Genomic DNA, 13,772 nt, shown 5'->3' on the forward strand with positions numbered 1-13,772 from the left:
CTGCAGCTAGCAGGAGAGACTCCCCAGCTCCAGCAAGGATCTGAGCAGTGACCTGAGAGATTCCCAGCTCTGCTTCCAGCTCCTCCAATAAAAGGCCAGGCAGCTTGACATGAGGTCAGGGCTCCAGGAAGGTCAAGACCTCTAGCAACTTAGAGTAGTCCTAGCACTGGGGGCTGCGTGTTAGCATTTTTGCCTACCACATGGGAGATCTGAGTTCAACTCCCAGCTGGGATGACTTGGGGTGAATGAAGTGACAGGGAGAAGTTCTTGTTGCAGTGGAAAGGGGTCATTTTGTTTTTCCTCTTTCCCCTGCCCTCCAGGTACCCAGGCCCTATATTTCTTGTTATTTAACATTTTGTATTTTGTGCCTTTTATATTTCACCAACCAGTATTGTTTGTTCTGCTGTTTGTGTTTTATATTTTGTTACCTTGTCTTTTGTTTGAATATGTCTATGATTGTAAGCATCTAACCTTTGTTGAATCCTGCCCCCTCAGGGTGTTGTAGTGTCCCCATACCCCATGATTGGCTCCAAGGGCAGAATTGGCTTTTTCACCATGCCTCCTGAGCATACTTGAGTACCCCTTGACCACAGGTAAAGATGCTTTACCCAGTATTGAGACTCTAGCATAGTAAAACAAGAAGGGAAGGACTGGAGTTGGGTTTGAGACAGCAAGATATCCAAAACTAGGGCTCTGTTCCTTTAGCTTACATGTGTGTGGAATTTAAGCATATGGGCATCAATGAAGCTACTCTGCTGTGTAAAGGCAGACATGCATTTAAATTTTTTAAAGATTTACAGCTTTTGTTGGAAGATATGTATAAAAGCTGCAAAAATAATGTATTACAATGAAAAAACAGTACTAACAAGAATGGCTCAGATAATGTTTCTGTACTAAGGATTTCTATATCTAAGCTACTGAGTTGAAATAGTCTCTAGTTTTTGTTTTTATTACCATATTTATACAAAGCCAAGACAATTTTGAATTGAAGACAGCTGTCTAGTAATTAGATTCTATACATGGAAAATGATAAATTTGTCATAATTTCTATGTATGGAATCTATATTATTGGAGGGTTGTTTTAAATTCACTCCCTCCCACCCACATTGTGGTGGAGAAAGCAGCAGAGAGAGGTGAAGGGCCAGACCTCTTTCCCCTGCCCTTGGCTTGCTCACTGCCACCTGTACAATCACCCCCTGCCTCTTACCTTCTATGGTGACTTTGGCTCCGGGGCAGTCAGCTGCAGTGGCTCTGGCCCAGTCTAGCTAGGCAGATGCAGTGGCAGCAGCCCTGGGCCTGGTTGGGTAAGGCCAGAGGAGCCAGAACTGATGGTTGTTAGGGGGGCAGAAAATCTCTTCTGTGCTACTCTTAAACCATGGGCCTTCCCCAGGTGCTCCCCACCCCAACTGTGTGGTCTCTCCTACGTTCCCCCCACTGCACATCCCCTTTCCCACCACAGAAGCCGGGGTCTGGGGATGAAACTGGAGCTGGGCTGCTGTCTGCCCTAGGCCCATAATGGAATTTAAGATGAAGTTTTTTCCCCCCTTGTTGATTGTGTGTGGTTGGGGTGGGGTGGAATCTTGTCTTGGATTTGAGTAAATACAATATTAACATAGGCAGTTTGGGAAAGGAAGAATAGAAGCAATAGAGAAAACTCTTTTACAAAATGACAGACAAAGTGCTCATAAAGATCAGTGTAAAAATTATACTTCTGTATTTTTATAAGAATTTTATTGGATTTTCTAGTATTTCTGTTCTACCTTTCCTCTCCTGTTGTCACTTAAATATGGGTGCCCATTCAAACTTAACTTGTGCATGGTTTTAACACCAGAATTTGCAGAAATGTATATAAAGATAAAACCAACGTTCACTTGTAGTCAGATGGTGCAGATGTTACTTGTACTGGTGATTGTTTACTTATTTAAAGCAATAAGATTATTTTTATATTAGGATCCAGAGCTTTCAAAGAAGGATTGGAGTGCCATTGTGCTAAGTACTACAAACATATGGGCTAGGGACAGGAATTACACATAAACCAATATAAGTGATCAGAAACTGGCTCAAATCTGTAATACAGCAGAAGTTCAGTGCATATAAACTGCTTTCAAAATGGCTAAAACTGGTTTGAGATAAACCTGGTGTGATGCCAGGGTGTTGTGGGCTGCACTGCCTGCCGGGTGTGTAGCCCCTCCCCTCAACTCACCTGCCATGACTTGATGTTATACTATCAAGTGAGAGGGTTCAATGGAGATCTTTCTGGGAGGGCTTCCCAGGAAATGGCAGTACTTATGGTTTTGGCGCAATGCTCCACGGGGCTCTGCCTCCCATACAACCCATCCACTTGCCAACCAGATGAGCATCTGCACAATGATGGTTTGGCCTTGCAGGCTTGCCCACAGCTTGTTTTGGGAGGAGTCCCACGTCTGAGTGGGCTCAGTTGGTATTTGTCCCTCTGGCCTTGATGTATATCCTTCCCTCCCTCGAGGCTGTCAGGCTATCTAGGCGTGATGACGTGCCTACTGCAATGGGCACTTTGCTCTTACATTGCTTCCCTCTATCTCTTTGATTTTTTCCTTTTTTCCTTTCTTTCAAAAGAAATATGCTCCTGGGGAGGAGAGGGATGTGGAGCTGTCTCCTTTCCCCCAGCCTCCTGCAGGGGGCTCAAATGCCTCTCCTGCCCTGCCTGCTACATGGAGCTTAAGTGCTTCTTCTGCTCTGTCTTCCACAGGGAGTTGAAATGCTTCCCTTGCTCTGCCTTCTACAGGGAGTTGAAATGCTGGTGGTGCGCCGGCTGTGCCACTCCTCTCCCATTCAGGAGTCTCAGCACATCTGGCATGCTACACCCCAGCACCCTCTCTCTTCAGCTCCTCCCCCACCCGGGCTCTGGTGGGGCTTTTAAACTTTCCCGTGGTGGCCGGTACAGCCACCGCAATTGGTCCAGCTGTTCCCCACCTGGGAAACAGCTGATTAAACAGCTGGCGTAACACCGGCTCGCGTGGCCGCGGTCCCAGTTCCTGCTCTGGCTGCCTGGCAGCAGGTAAGTTTTCCCCATGCGGGGGGCTGTTTCTGGGGTTTGGGGCCTGCGGGGATTAACCTCTCCCCTTCGGGAACCTGTGGGGGCGCCTCACCGCCACACCTGGATAGATGTAGTATCAGACCTAACTGATTTACTTTTTATCAGTTTATTGAGTTTCTGTCCCAGATCCCCTCCAGATTAAAGCTAAGTAACGGTCCCTCGGCATCCCAGAATACTTTGCACCTCACCTGAACCACCCTCTGTCTCACAGGGTGGGTGGGCTAGTTTTGGCTCAAGCTGTCTGCTCCAGCTGAGCAGGCAGGTGTGCTCTAATGCCCTATGGCTTCTGGCCTGGGCAACTGCAGGCAAGTGGCTGCATTCCCAGAATCAAAAGCGAATGTCTGCTCACTTGCTTATTGATTCAATCTATGCAGTTTTCATTAATCTGCAAATATTGAATCAATTTAACCTTGGGCCTTTTGACTGTCTGTACTTGGCCACGATGACTAATAACCTCTTCCCTTAAGAATCTACATTTAAATAAACAAGATGGGCAAAGAAGGAAGGGGAGATGGGGGTGACTTGAAAGAGAAAGCAACTTGTCTAAGGTCACATAAGAAATCAGCATGAAATCGGAGGTAGAAGCAAAATTCTCTTTTATTCTAGTCAAGTCTTCTAACTACCATACTATGACTTCAGTGTACTTGATCTGGTGCATAAACTCTACAGTTCAGCCATAAAAATACAATTCTAACAATGTATACTGATGTATACTGTATTTAGTAATTGAGCCATATTCATGCCAAATTTAGATCTGTTAATGTGGCATTTATTTAATGCTGAGAATTTAAGAATTAATCTCCATATGCTTAACAGCAGATATTTATTTCTTCAATAAACTTTCACTAATAAATTCTAATATAATAAAAGGCTTAGTCTGTGTGTCTGTATGTCTGTCTGTCCGTAATGCTTTTGGGCAACTGTGCATGTGCCTCCGAGAAGGCAAGCGGCAATTGGCTGCACATCCTGGGCTGCATGGGCCCAAGTTGCTGCTGGAGAAGTTGGTAGCAGCAGCAAATGCCCTGGCTACCTGAGCAGCAGGGCTTCCCTCCATCTCCTTGCCTGATGGCAAAGTGGGGGATCACGGTGGTGGCACCCTCCCCTGCTGCCCTCCCCTGACACCCTGCAGAACAGGCAACTGGGAGGGGGAGACTGCGAGCAGGAAGGGAGGGGCGGATGGGGGTGGAGTGGGGCTAGACTTGGAGGGGCAGAGGGGCAATGGAATGGGACTGGGGTGGGGGGAATGGGGTCGGACGCAGAGCAGTGGGAGGAGGAGAGGCAGGCATGGGGCTGGACACAGGGCTCCATCCCCACCCACCCCACCGTCATTCTTGGTGGGCAGTTTGCTAGTATCTTAGAATACCCAGAAGCCCTTATCCTCTTAAGGCCACCAAAACAAACCTGAAGTTTCCAAGCCAAATCAATTTAAAGACATAACAAATAAAAAAAATGAGGAAAATTTTTGAAGAAAGAGGACAGGTAAAAACAGAAAGGAAGGTGTTCACTACTGTGCACCAGCTTCTCTGTATTGTGTCAGCAACACAAAGCAGTTGTAAACCTCACTTAACCATTTTCTTCTTTATTTTTTTACATTATTGAACAATGCAAAGTAGCTGGAGTGTATTGGTGGGTCTAATATTAAAACATTTTGCTTCACTTTTCTGAGCTTCTTAGGCAAAAACATCTACCCTGAGGTGTGGCATAGCATCCAAATCCTAGGAAAACCATGCTTTTGGGATTTTTTTCTTCTTTTTTTCAGACTTGTGAAGGTCATTGATTAATAAGGTTATAAAATAATGAAATCTGACTTCAACACTAACTAAGGAGAGGCTACTGCTGCACTATAATGTTGTAATTTGCTCAGTGCTTTGGATGATTAAATACATGATAAAGTGAATTAGGACAACAAAATTATTTCCAGACTTACCACACCATTTCACTTTCCAGTTACGATTAGCATCTACACCATGACAATGAAACTTTGAGTTCTTTGACCTTGTTTTTCTCCAAAATCGATCCTAGACATAATAAAAAAAAAACCCAAATGCTTGAATATATATTGATAAAACAGCTTTGTATACATAGCACATCCAGGTTAAAGAAGTTTGATACACTTTTTCACTCCTTATAAGTCAATAATATTAACGTATCATGTTACAAAGTGATCAGATTATTACAGCATTTAAAGGTGACTTTCCATACAATCATTTCACTTTTATCTTGACATGCTTTTAATAATGCTGGCAAAACAACTTACATCAGTCCAGCTAAAATGATATCCATCTACATTAAATACTGGCATGATATAGAAATACAACTGGTTTAGCATCCTTCTCATTGCAGGATCACTCTGATATGTCTGAATTGCCTAAAGTAGAAAAGAAAATATGAGCAGTTACTGTAATAAAAATAGTTCATAATTAGAATGTGATTGCTTAAGTCAGTGATTCTCAAACACGGGCTTGCCATGAGATCCTTTCAAGAGTGCTGCAAGGTGCCACACACAGTGCACAAACATAATTCATAAGATAAACCCAGATATTTCAAATAGGAATCCATAGTGTTAAAAACATTATGACCTGTTGTGGTTTTTCTGAGTACTTCGCAACAGAATAATTGCTCTATTATTTTTCTACAGTTAGATCTGGCATTTTCTGAGGGGTGCCTCAAGTCTATCAAGAGATGCTTTGAGTCAAATGAGGTTGAGAACCACTGGCTTAAGTCAATCATATGATGTTTTGTCATTAAGTTAGACTAGTGGTCGGATCTTATTGAATCAAGGATATTTAGGTATAGTACACAACTATACTTGAATAAATGTTATCTGTGCATAAATTAGATTAAAAGTTAGTAGTAAAGAATGTATGTTCAAGAAAGACTGTTCTAAAAGGAAACTTTGCTGTTCATGTCCTGTCTTCAGTTACTTTCAAACAGCCAAGAAAATATGAACCTGCTTACTTTAAACAGAGACAAATGTGCTACCCATGGGCAAGATGGATTGGTAAAGGAACTGAAAGGTAATGGGCCAGATTCTTCAATGCTGTAAGCAGTTATACATCCCAAGGAAATGTATCTCTGGTATGAATCTCACTCACTACAAGTGAGATCTGGGTGTATGAAAAGGGATTAAAACATAAATAAAGGTAACACAAAATTAAATTAAATTAGAAATGATCAGCATAAGTGCTCTTTCCCTTACCATTGGGTGAGTCTTGAACACTGTACCTTTTTCCCTGATCTTTGGGTGATTCCTGAAATCTGCATCAAATCCAGATATAGCAGGTTGTACCAGGGGTTCAGGGTTGGGGGTAAAATCCTCCCATCAGTCTCAAGAATGCAGTAGTCTGTATATGGTAAGCACTTACTCCTCAGCACAGTTCTAGTTGGTCTAGTTGGCAGTGATTCTCAAACAGGCTGCCATGGTACCCTGGGGTGCCACAAGATCCTCTTAAGGGTGCTATACAATATTAGCACAAACTGATATACAAACACCTACACTTGATTCATAATATAAACCAAGAGATTTCAAATAAGAACCCATAGTATCAAAAACATTCTGACCTGGTGTGGTCTTTTTGAGTTCTTTGCAACAGAAAACTTGCTTTAGTATTTTTCTCTAGTCAAAAAAGGAAGTGAAGCTAAGAGCTGACATTTTCTGAGTTGCTTTGATTCTAAAAAGGTTGAAAGCCACTGGTATATGATATGTTCATGCTGCTACTTTGTGTGACTCCTAGGATTGGCATTAAGCCCATTCATGCCAACCAGCTACATTAAAAGCCCTTAGGCTTGCAGTCTAGCCCAAGCCCAAAAGCACTTCAGACCACATGCCACCTTCTGGTTGAAATTCATAGGCACAGGAAGTCTGCTAGCACTAACTTTCAGTCTTCTGCACCCCACTCTCTGTCCCAGCTACCCATAATTAAAGCCACAGGGAAGGACAGACAAGTAATTTGCAAACTGATTCCTATAAGGGCTCCATTTGAGGAAAAGGGAATACAATGTGCAGTAACTGCTAGATAAGGAGAGATAGGTAATAGGTGGCTCATATAGCTTGGCCTAATTGAGAATGATCCTAAAGGTATGCTGGTACTAATGTTGGCATACCTATATTTACAGTTCCATCAGCCTCATGGAATCTTTTCCACTGTGTGCAGAAGCATGGACTCCCTGTGTAACACTCACCATCCTGATCATTATTAAGTATTAAGCCTATCTTCTAGTATTAAGGTCTCAGTTCAGTAAATCACTTAAATACATGTTTAATTTATATTGTGAAAGTTATAACATACATTGAACATTGGGGTTTGTACCTAAATTACCTGCACCCTGTCCTCCCAGTTAATCCTCAAGCCCAAATGGAAATTTGGGAGCAAGATTTGCCCTAAAGTAGTAATACACATCTTTCATATGAAAAGGCACTTGAACAACTGTTTTTTCTTATACCAGATTTAATTACTGTTGGAAGCCACTTCAGTGCTGTAAATACACATGATTAAAAAGAACTTGCATCCATGACACTGATGGCACATTAAAGGCAATTTTGACAAAATGGAAGGCAATGGGTTTTCCAGCAGCAACAACTTAGGCTATGATCCCTTAGCTTACATGTGTGGAATTTAAGCATATGGAAATCAATGAGGCTAGTCTGCTGTGTAAAGGTAGGCATGCACTTAAATCTTCGAAAGATTTTGAACTTTTGTTTGAAGATGTGTATAAATGCTGTAACAAAGAATACTAACAAGAATGGCTCAGGTACTGTTTCTGTAATGGTTTCTATATCAAGGCTACTGAGTTGAAATAGTCTCTAGGGGTTTTTATGTATACAGTTCTTTGACTTCAAGTCACATGATGTCGAATATATGCATGCTTAGGGGCAACCAACACGGGTTCATCAGTGGCAGGTCCTGTCAGACCAACCTGGTGGCCTTTTACGATCAGATCACCAGATCATTAGATGCAGGAGTAGCAGTGGATATAGTCTTCCTGGACTTCCGGAAGGCTTTTGACACTGTCTCTTACCCCATTCTCATTGAGAAACTGGGGGGCTGTGGTGTAGACACTCACACAGTCAAATGGGTCGCCAACTGGCTGGAGGGCCGCACCCAGAGGGTGGTAGTGGATGGGTCCTTCTCAACCTGGAAGGACGCAGGCAGTGGGGTTCCGCAGGGCTTGGTCCTCGGGCCCATACTGTTCAACATCTTCATCAGTGATTTGGACAAGGGGGTAAAAAGCACCCTGTTCAAATTTGCTGATGACACTAAGAAGTGGGGGGACGTGGGCACACTGGAAGGATGCAACAGGCTACAATCAGACCTAGACAGGTTACAAGGGTGGGCGGATGAGAATAGGATGGGTTTCAACACAGACAAGTGCAAGGTGATGCACCACGGGAGGAACAACCGGCACCATACCTACAGGTTAGGGAACTCCCCTGTTGTCAGCACGGAGGCGGAAAAGGATCTGGGGGTCATCATTAACTCCAAGATGAACATGGGCCAGTAGTGTGGGGAGGCAGTTAGGAAGGCCAACCACACCTTGCCATGCATCCACAGATGCATCTCGAGCAGGTCCAAAGAGGTGATCCTCCCCCTCTATGCGGCACTGGTCAGGCTGCAGCTGGAGTACTGCGTCCAGTTCTGGGTGCCACACTTCAAGAGGGATGTCGACAGCATGGAGAGGGTCCAGAGGAGGGCCACTTGTATGATCAGGGGACAGCAGGGCAGGCCCTATGAGGAGAGGCTACGGGACCTGAACCTGTTCAGCCTCCAAAAGAGAAGGCTGAGGGGGGATCTTGTGGCCTGTTATAAACTAGTCAGAGGGGACCAGCAGGCATTGGGGGAGTCACTGTTCCCCCGAGCACCGCCAGGAGTGACCAGGAATAACGGTCACAAGCTGGTAGAGGGTAGGTTTAGGTTAGATATCAGGAGGCGCTACTTCATGGTCAGGGTGGCTAGGATCTGGAACCAACTGCCAAGAGAAGTGGTGCAGGCTTCTACCCTGGGGGTGTTTAAGAGGAGGTTAGATGAACATCTTGCTGGGGTCGTTTGACCCCAATATTCTTTCCTGCCATGGCAGGGGGTCGGACTAGATGATCTGCTCAGGGCCCTTCCGACCCTAGAAACTATGAAACAATACATTTTTATAGGGACTCTGTTTTTTGCTTTTAGTATTGTGAGGTGTACTACAAGCCTGAAGTACTCTAATTACACACACTTTAAAATCACTTTGTAGTGCTTTTGGATGTTAAGTTCCTCCTCAAGTAATGCTTCTCAAAAAAGACCTAAACTCAGCTTAGCTGACATTCAAACTTGAAAGTCTGTTTTGAATGAAGTACTGATTAAAACTTAACCTAGTTTTAAAAATATATATATTTAACTTTGTCTTAAAATAATCATATGATTTAAGTTTTATGAATAATTCACGTTTTAATAAAAACACTGTGTTTATGAAAATTAAATAATGCCACAACTTAAATACTACTTTGTGTCATAGGGAACACCCAGATTCAAGCAGCTGATTGCCACATTTACCTAGGTCTATGTCTAAAAGAGAATTAAGTACTGTACTATTTAAGCTTAGATGGCAAAATATCACTTTCCCTCCACCATTTAATGTTTCTCTGTTTGAGATTCATACCTGCTATCTTTGCAAAGTGATTCTGTGAAAGTTTTTGGAAGCCAATATAGTCTCAAGGAAGCAGTTTCAAGTTCTGGCATAGAACTGACTTGAGCAATAGATTCATTTGATTTTTAAAAAATCTTTAAATCTTATTAATGTATTCTCTTGACATTTTGTAACCATTTTGGATTCTTGCCTGATTTAAAAGTAAGTCTGGTGTTATTGTTTTACCTGGTTTAATTTATAAGTAATTCCTATGATTAAACAGTGTCCAACCGGTATAAATTAAATCATAATCATTTTTTCATCTAGACAATATTTATCTTATATACTGTTTATTTCTTTACAACATAATATTTAATTTTTGTAAAGAGAAAAGACAAGCTGCATGCTATTGTATTTATTCAAATATAAGATGAGGTTCTCCCCTCAGTCAACATGGGGAAATAAAGCTCTTTGTCTCACATTTGCATACAAGGAAAGCTAATTAAATATATTGTTGATCATTAAACTGTTGCCAAAAGCAGCATGTGCTCAGTAATGGAAGCCAACTACGAAGTTGATTTAATTAAATGCAGCTAGCACTGAGCATGGCTATAAAACACATCACCTATATTGGGCAAGCATGGGAGCCGACCACAAGAAAAGATTAACAGAGCCCATCTAAATAAGATACAGGTTTCCCTTGTTTTATGAGGGTTCTGTATGGGCCAATTTGCTTTTATGTGATGATCTTTTTTATACCAAAAATTTGTTATATGCAAGGTAAATTCACTCTTATGTGATCAGTGTGGTGGAAGTTCACAGTCATCTGCTTTGTGTGATGCATTGTGGGAGTGATGTGCACCAAAACATAGTCTCCTGTGTGGATCTGTGCTCCACATTCATTGTCTGCAATACGTGTTGCTGTACTTACCATCGCCATGATGATAGTGCCCTGTGCTTGTGTGTACTGTCTGCTGTTGGTGAGTACCAAAATTGTCTTGTAAAAGTGGTAGAAATGGATCTGGGGGTCAGTACAGTTGAGGTCTTGGAATGTATCCCTATTTGTTATACTGTAAAGTGGGTTCCCTTTATGCAAATTTGAGTTTTGCACTGTTTTCCAGGAATGCATGTACAGTATAAAGTGAGGAAAACCTATATATGGTAGTGTACATTGTGCTCAGACCCCCTCAGTGCTGACTCTTTCAACTCATGGTGAGCCACTACATTTAATATATTTAAATTTTCTCTTCACTCCCACAGCTGAGCTGTGCTTCCCCCTCTCTCCCCCACAGCACCCCACCCCTCCCCACCCCATTTCCAATGATTTCTGTTTCTGCACTAGCCTTAAATGCCTGGCAGGCATCACTAAACAGCGCCTCAAACAGTTAAGCCAAACCCCCTCCTTTACCCACTCTATCAGCCTGTCACATGTAATTAGTGTGGCCCCACCCTCCATGAGGTAGAGCTGGATGAAGTTCTCCTGTGCCTCATCTGCATAAAAATTTTTGGAGCAGCCCAAGACTCATGACAAGAACACCTAGTTTCAGTCATGATTGGGGGGCTGTAACAGGGGGCCTTCTCAGGGCCTGTTCGATGTTGGCCCGTCCACCTGTCTCTGGGCTAACCACCTGCCTCTCTCATCTGCTACGCCTTGGTGATAAATGATGTTACTCAGGCGGGAGGTTGTCCATTCTGAACCCCAATGTTTAGGGGAATCTCCACAGCTCCATTCCACATCTACACTGTGGCCCAAGCCCTGCAGATGGCATCTCAGGCAGCTAAACTCAGCTGTACCCTTCACCCCATTAGCTGTGGTCCCTTCTCTGGGACCTTCGGCTCCCCCTTAGTCCCTGGCCCCATCTCAGCTCAGTGGGGATCCCGAACCTCTCTGCTCTGTGGGCATCCCTCACGGTGGGCCCCTGGCCTTTTTGACCCCTCTCTGGGTCCTGGTCCCCGCATGGACCAGTTGAGGTCCTTCGGGACAAGCCTAAGCAGCTTGCCTGCTTCTACCCTCACAACTACGCTGGCAACTGAGCCGTAGGCCTTTCTAAGCTTTCATAGGTCTGGGCATTGCCCAGCTAGGACTGTGTGGGGGCTGGAGGTTATTAGGCACCCCCGACCTGCCTTTCACCAGGGAGGTTCGCAGCCCTGACATTTCATGGGGCTGCTGCACCACCAGCAGTCCCATCAGGCCTCCCTTCCCTGGCAGGGTGCAGTTTTAGGTCATGCCCAGGACCTGGAGCCTCCTCCATCCCTATAGCCCCAGCCCTGCCAGCTGATGGGTCTCTTACAGTGGGGCAGCAGCAAATTGCTGCTTCACCCTATATAGCCTGTGTCTCAAAATGGCTACCACAGTCAAGCACCTGGCTGCTGTCAGGTATTTTGGATTATATACAAAAAAATATAAAACGGTGTTTATGGGGTCCCTGTGCAGTTTCAAAAAAGATAACCTGCATCAATTCTGGATGAACTAAGTCTATGGGTAACCACAGGCATTTACCTCTATGCAAATTACTACAGGCATGTTTATTTCAGAGTCAGTGTTTTCATGTTTGCCTCTTATTTCCAGCTGCTCAGGAAGAGCAGGGTTTGGGAGTAGGAGGGCTGCAAGGGGGAAGGGGGAAGAAATCTGGGGGTTAACAGTGGGTACAAGGGGGTTAACAGTGGCTACCTGACCCCCTCAGATTTATTTTCCATGCTGTAGCAATGGGAGGGGGACAAATTCAAAGCAAACCTCCAATAATTAGATTCTTTACCTGGAAAATTATAATAAATTTATAAATTTTCCATGCAGAGAATCTAATTATTGGGGTGTTGTCCTATATTCAGGATCATCTTATATTTAAGTAAATATAATATTATCTGATGGCATGTCTTGATGGCTTTTATAATAAGGTCATGGTATCATACCTAAATATTACAGAGGTGCATCATTATTGTTCCATAATACAAAATTTGCTCTTTAGGCTATATCAGTCAAATCCTCAAGATAATGATCAAGCAAAAATATACTAAGCATTGAAACATATTTTCTCTTCACCAGCCCAAACGCAATATGAATGTAAAACCGAAGTGAATTAACTACATTGCTCTTTGTACAGTCCTTTCAGAATACAAAATAAGGGTACTTCATATAGCTTTATCCTGTTTCCTTTCAATGAAATCAGCAGAAGCTTTATTACTAAATTCACAGACAGTTAGACTAGACCAGTAAATGCTGAAAAGCATTATTACTGAATGAACAGATGATGTAGGAGCATTGCCAAAAACTTACAAGCAATCTGTTGGTGGAGAAAAAACAGCGACTAAAAGTGGCCCAGATCTTTGGATGATATATTCAGCAAAATTTCATGGTTTATATCAGATTAAGATTTAGTCCCTTATGTATTAAAATTGAGGAAATATGAAAGCAAACTGTTATAGAATGATTGTAAATTGCCAAAAATGCAAAGCATAGAGTAGAAAATGAATTTAGGATAAATATATACCTTTTTTCAATTAATGGAATTAATGGAAAATGTTAGAAACTGGAGAAGGGGTAGGAAAAAAAATTAAAATGTCTAGGCAAGGTAGTTGGAACTAATAACTTTCTACTGTCCTACAGTTAATTACTCTTTAAGATGAAGATTTAAGATAAAGCCATTTTAGAGAAGAATATCTTTTACCAACTCAGAAGCAATGCCTGTAAAAAAAGAAACGTGCCAACCTATTATATCTGTCCTGAAACACTTTGCAGGGAGCTTGTCAGAAGAGTCTAGACAGAAAAAGGACCCCTAGAATCCTAGAAGTTTTATTAATTTGGGATCTTGAGAGAGGGGTGTGGTGCAGTCAGGGTTACTGGCTCAGAAACCTGACTGACATGCCAGAGCAACGCACTGCAAATTCAGGAAACTCTGCATATCCATAGGACTACCCAGGTAAGACTGGGAGTTGGGGTCTGAAACAGGCCGATAACCAGATATCCAAGGGTAGCTCCCGCAGTGGTCACTATTACAGTACTGGACCAGTTGGGGTGGAGCAGAATAGGCCATAGATTATTTGCATTGTACAAACAGCTATCCCAGGATTATTCTGGATAAGTCACCCATAGTGT

General features: G+C 42.9%; 1 protein-coding gene across 1 annotated transcript in view; it reads right to left on the bottom strand.

The window, feature by feature from the left end:
* The window catches only part of CPA6 (carboxypeptidase A6), a 134,836-nt gene that overhangs the window by 17,301 nt on the left and 103,763 nt on the right, over positions 1 to 13,772 (bottom strand). Inside the window, exons 7-8 of the mRNA XM_090040115.1 lie at positions 5,334 to 5,444; positions 5,004 to 5,094 (exon numbers count right to left, since the gene is read on the bottom strand). Of these exons, the coding sequence (XP_089896241.1) occupies positions 5,004 to 5,094; positions 5,334 to 5,444 (202 nt within the window). The remainder of the gene's footprint in view (positions 1 to 5,003; positions 5,095 to 5,333; positions 5,445 to 13,772) is intronic.

The sequence above is a fragment of the Crocodylus siamensis genome, chromosome 3 (genome assembly GCF_052110815.1).
Source record: "Crocodylus siamensis isolate JL-2025a chromosome 3, ASM5211081v1, whole genome shotgun sequence".
Taxonomy (NCBI): domain Eukaryota; kingdom Metazoa; phylum Chordata; order Crocodylia; family Crocodylidae; genus Crocodylus; species Crocodylus siamensis.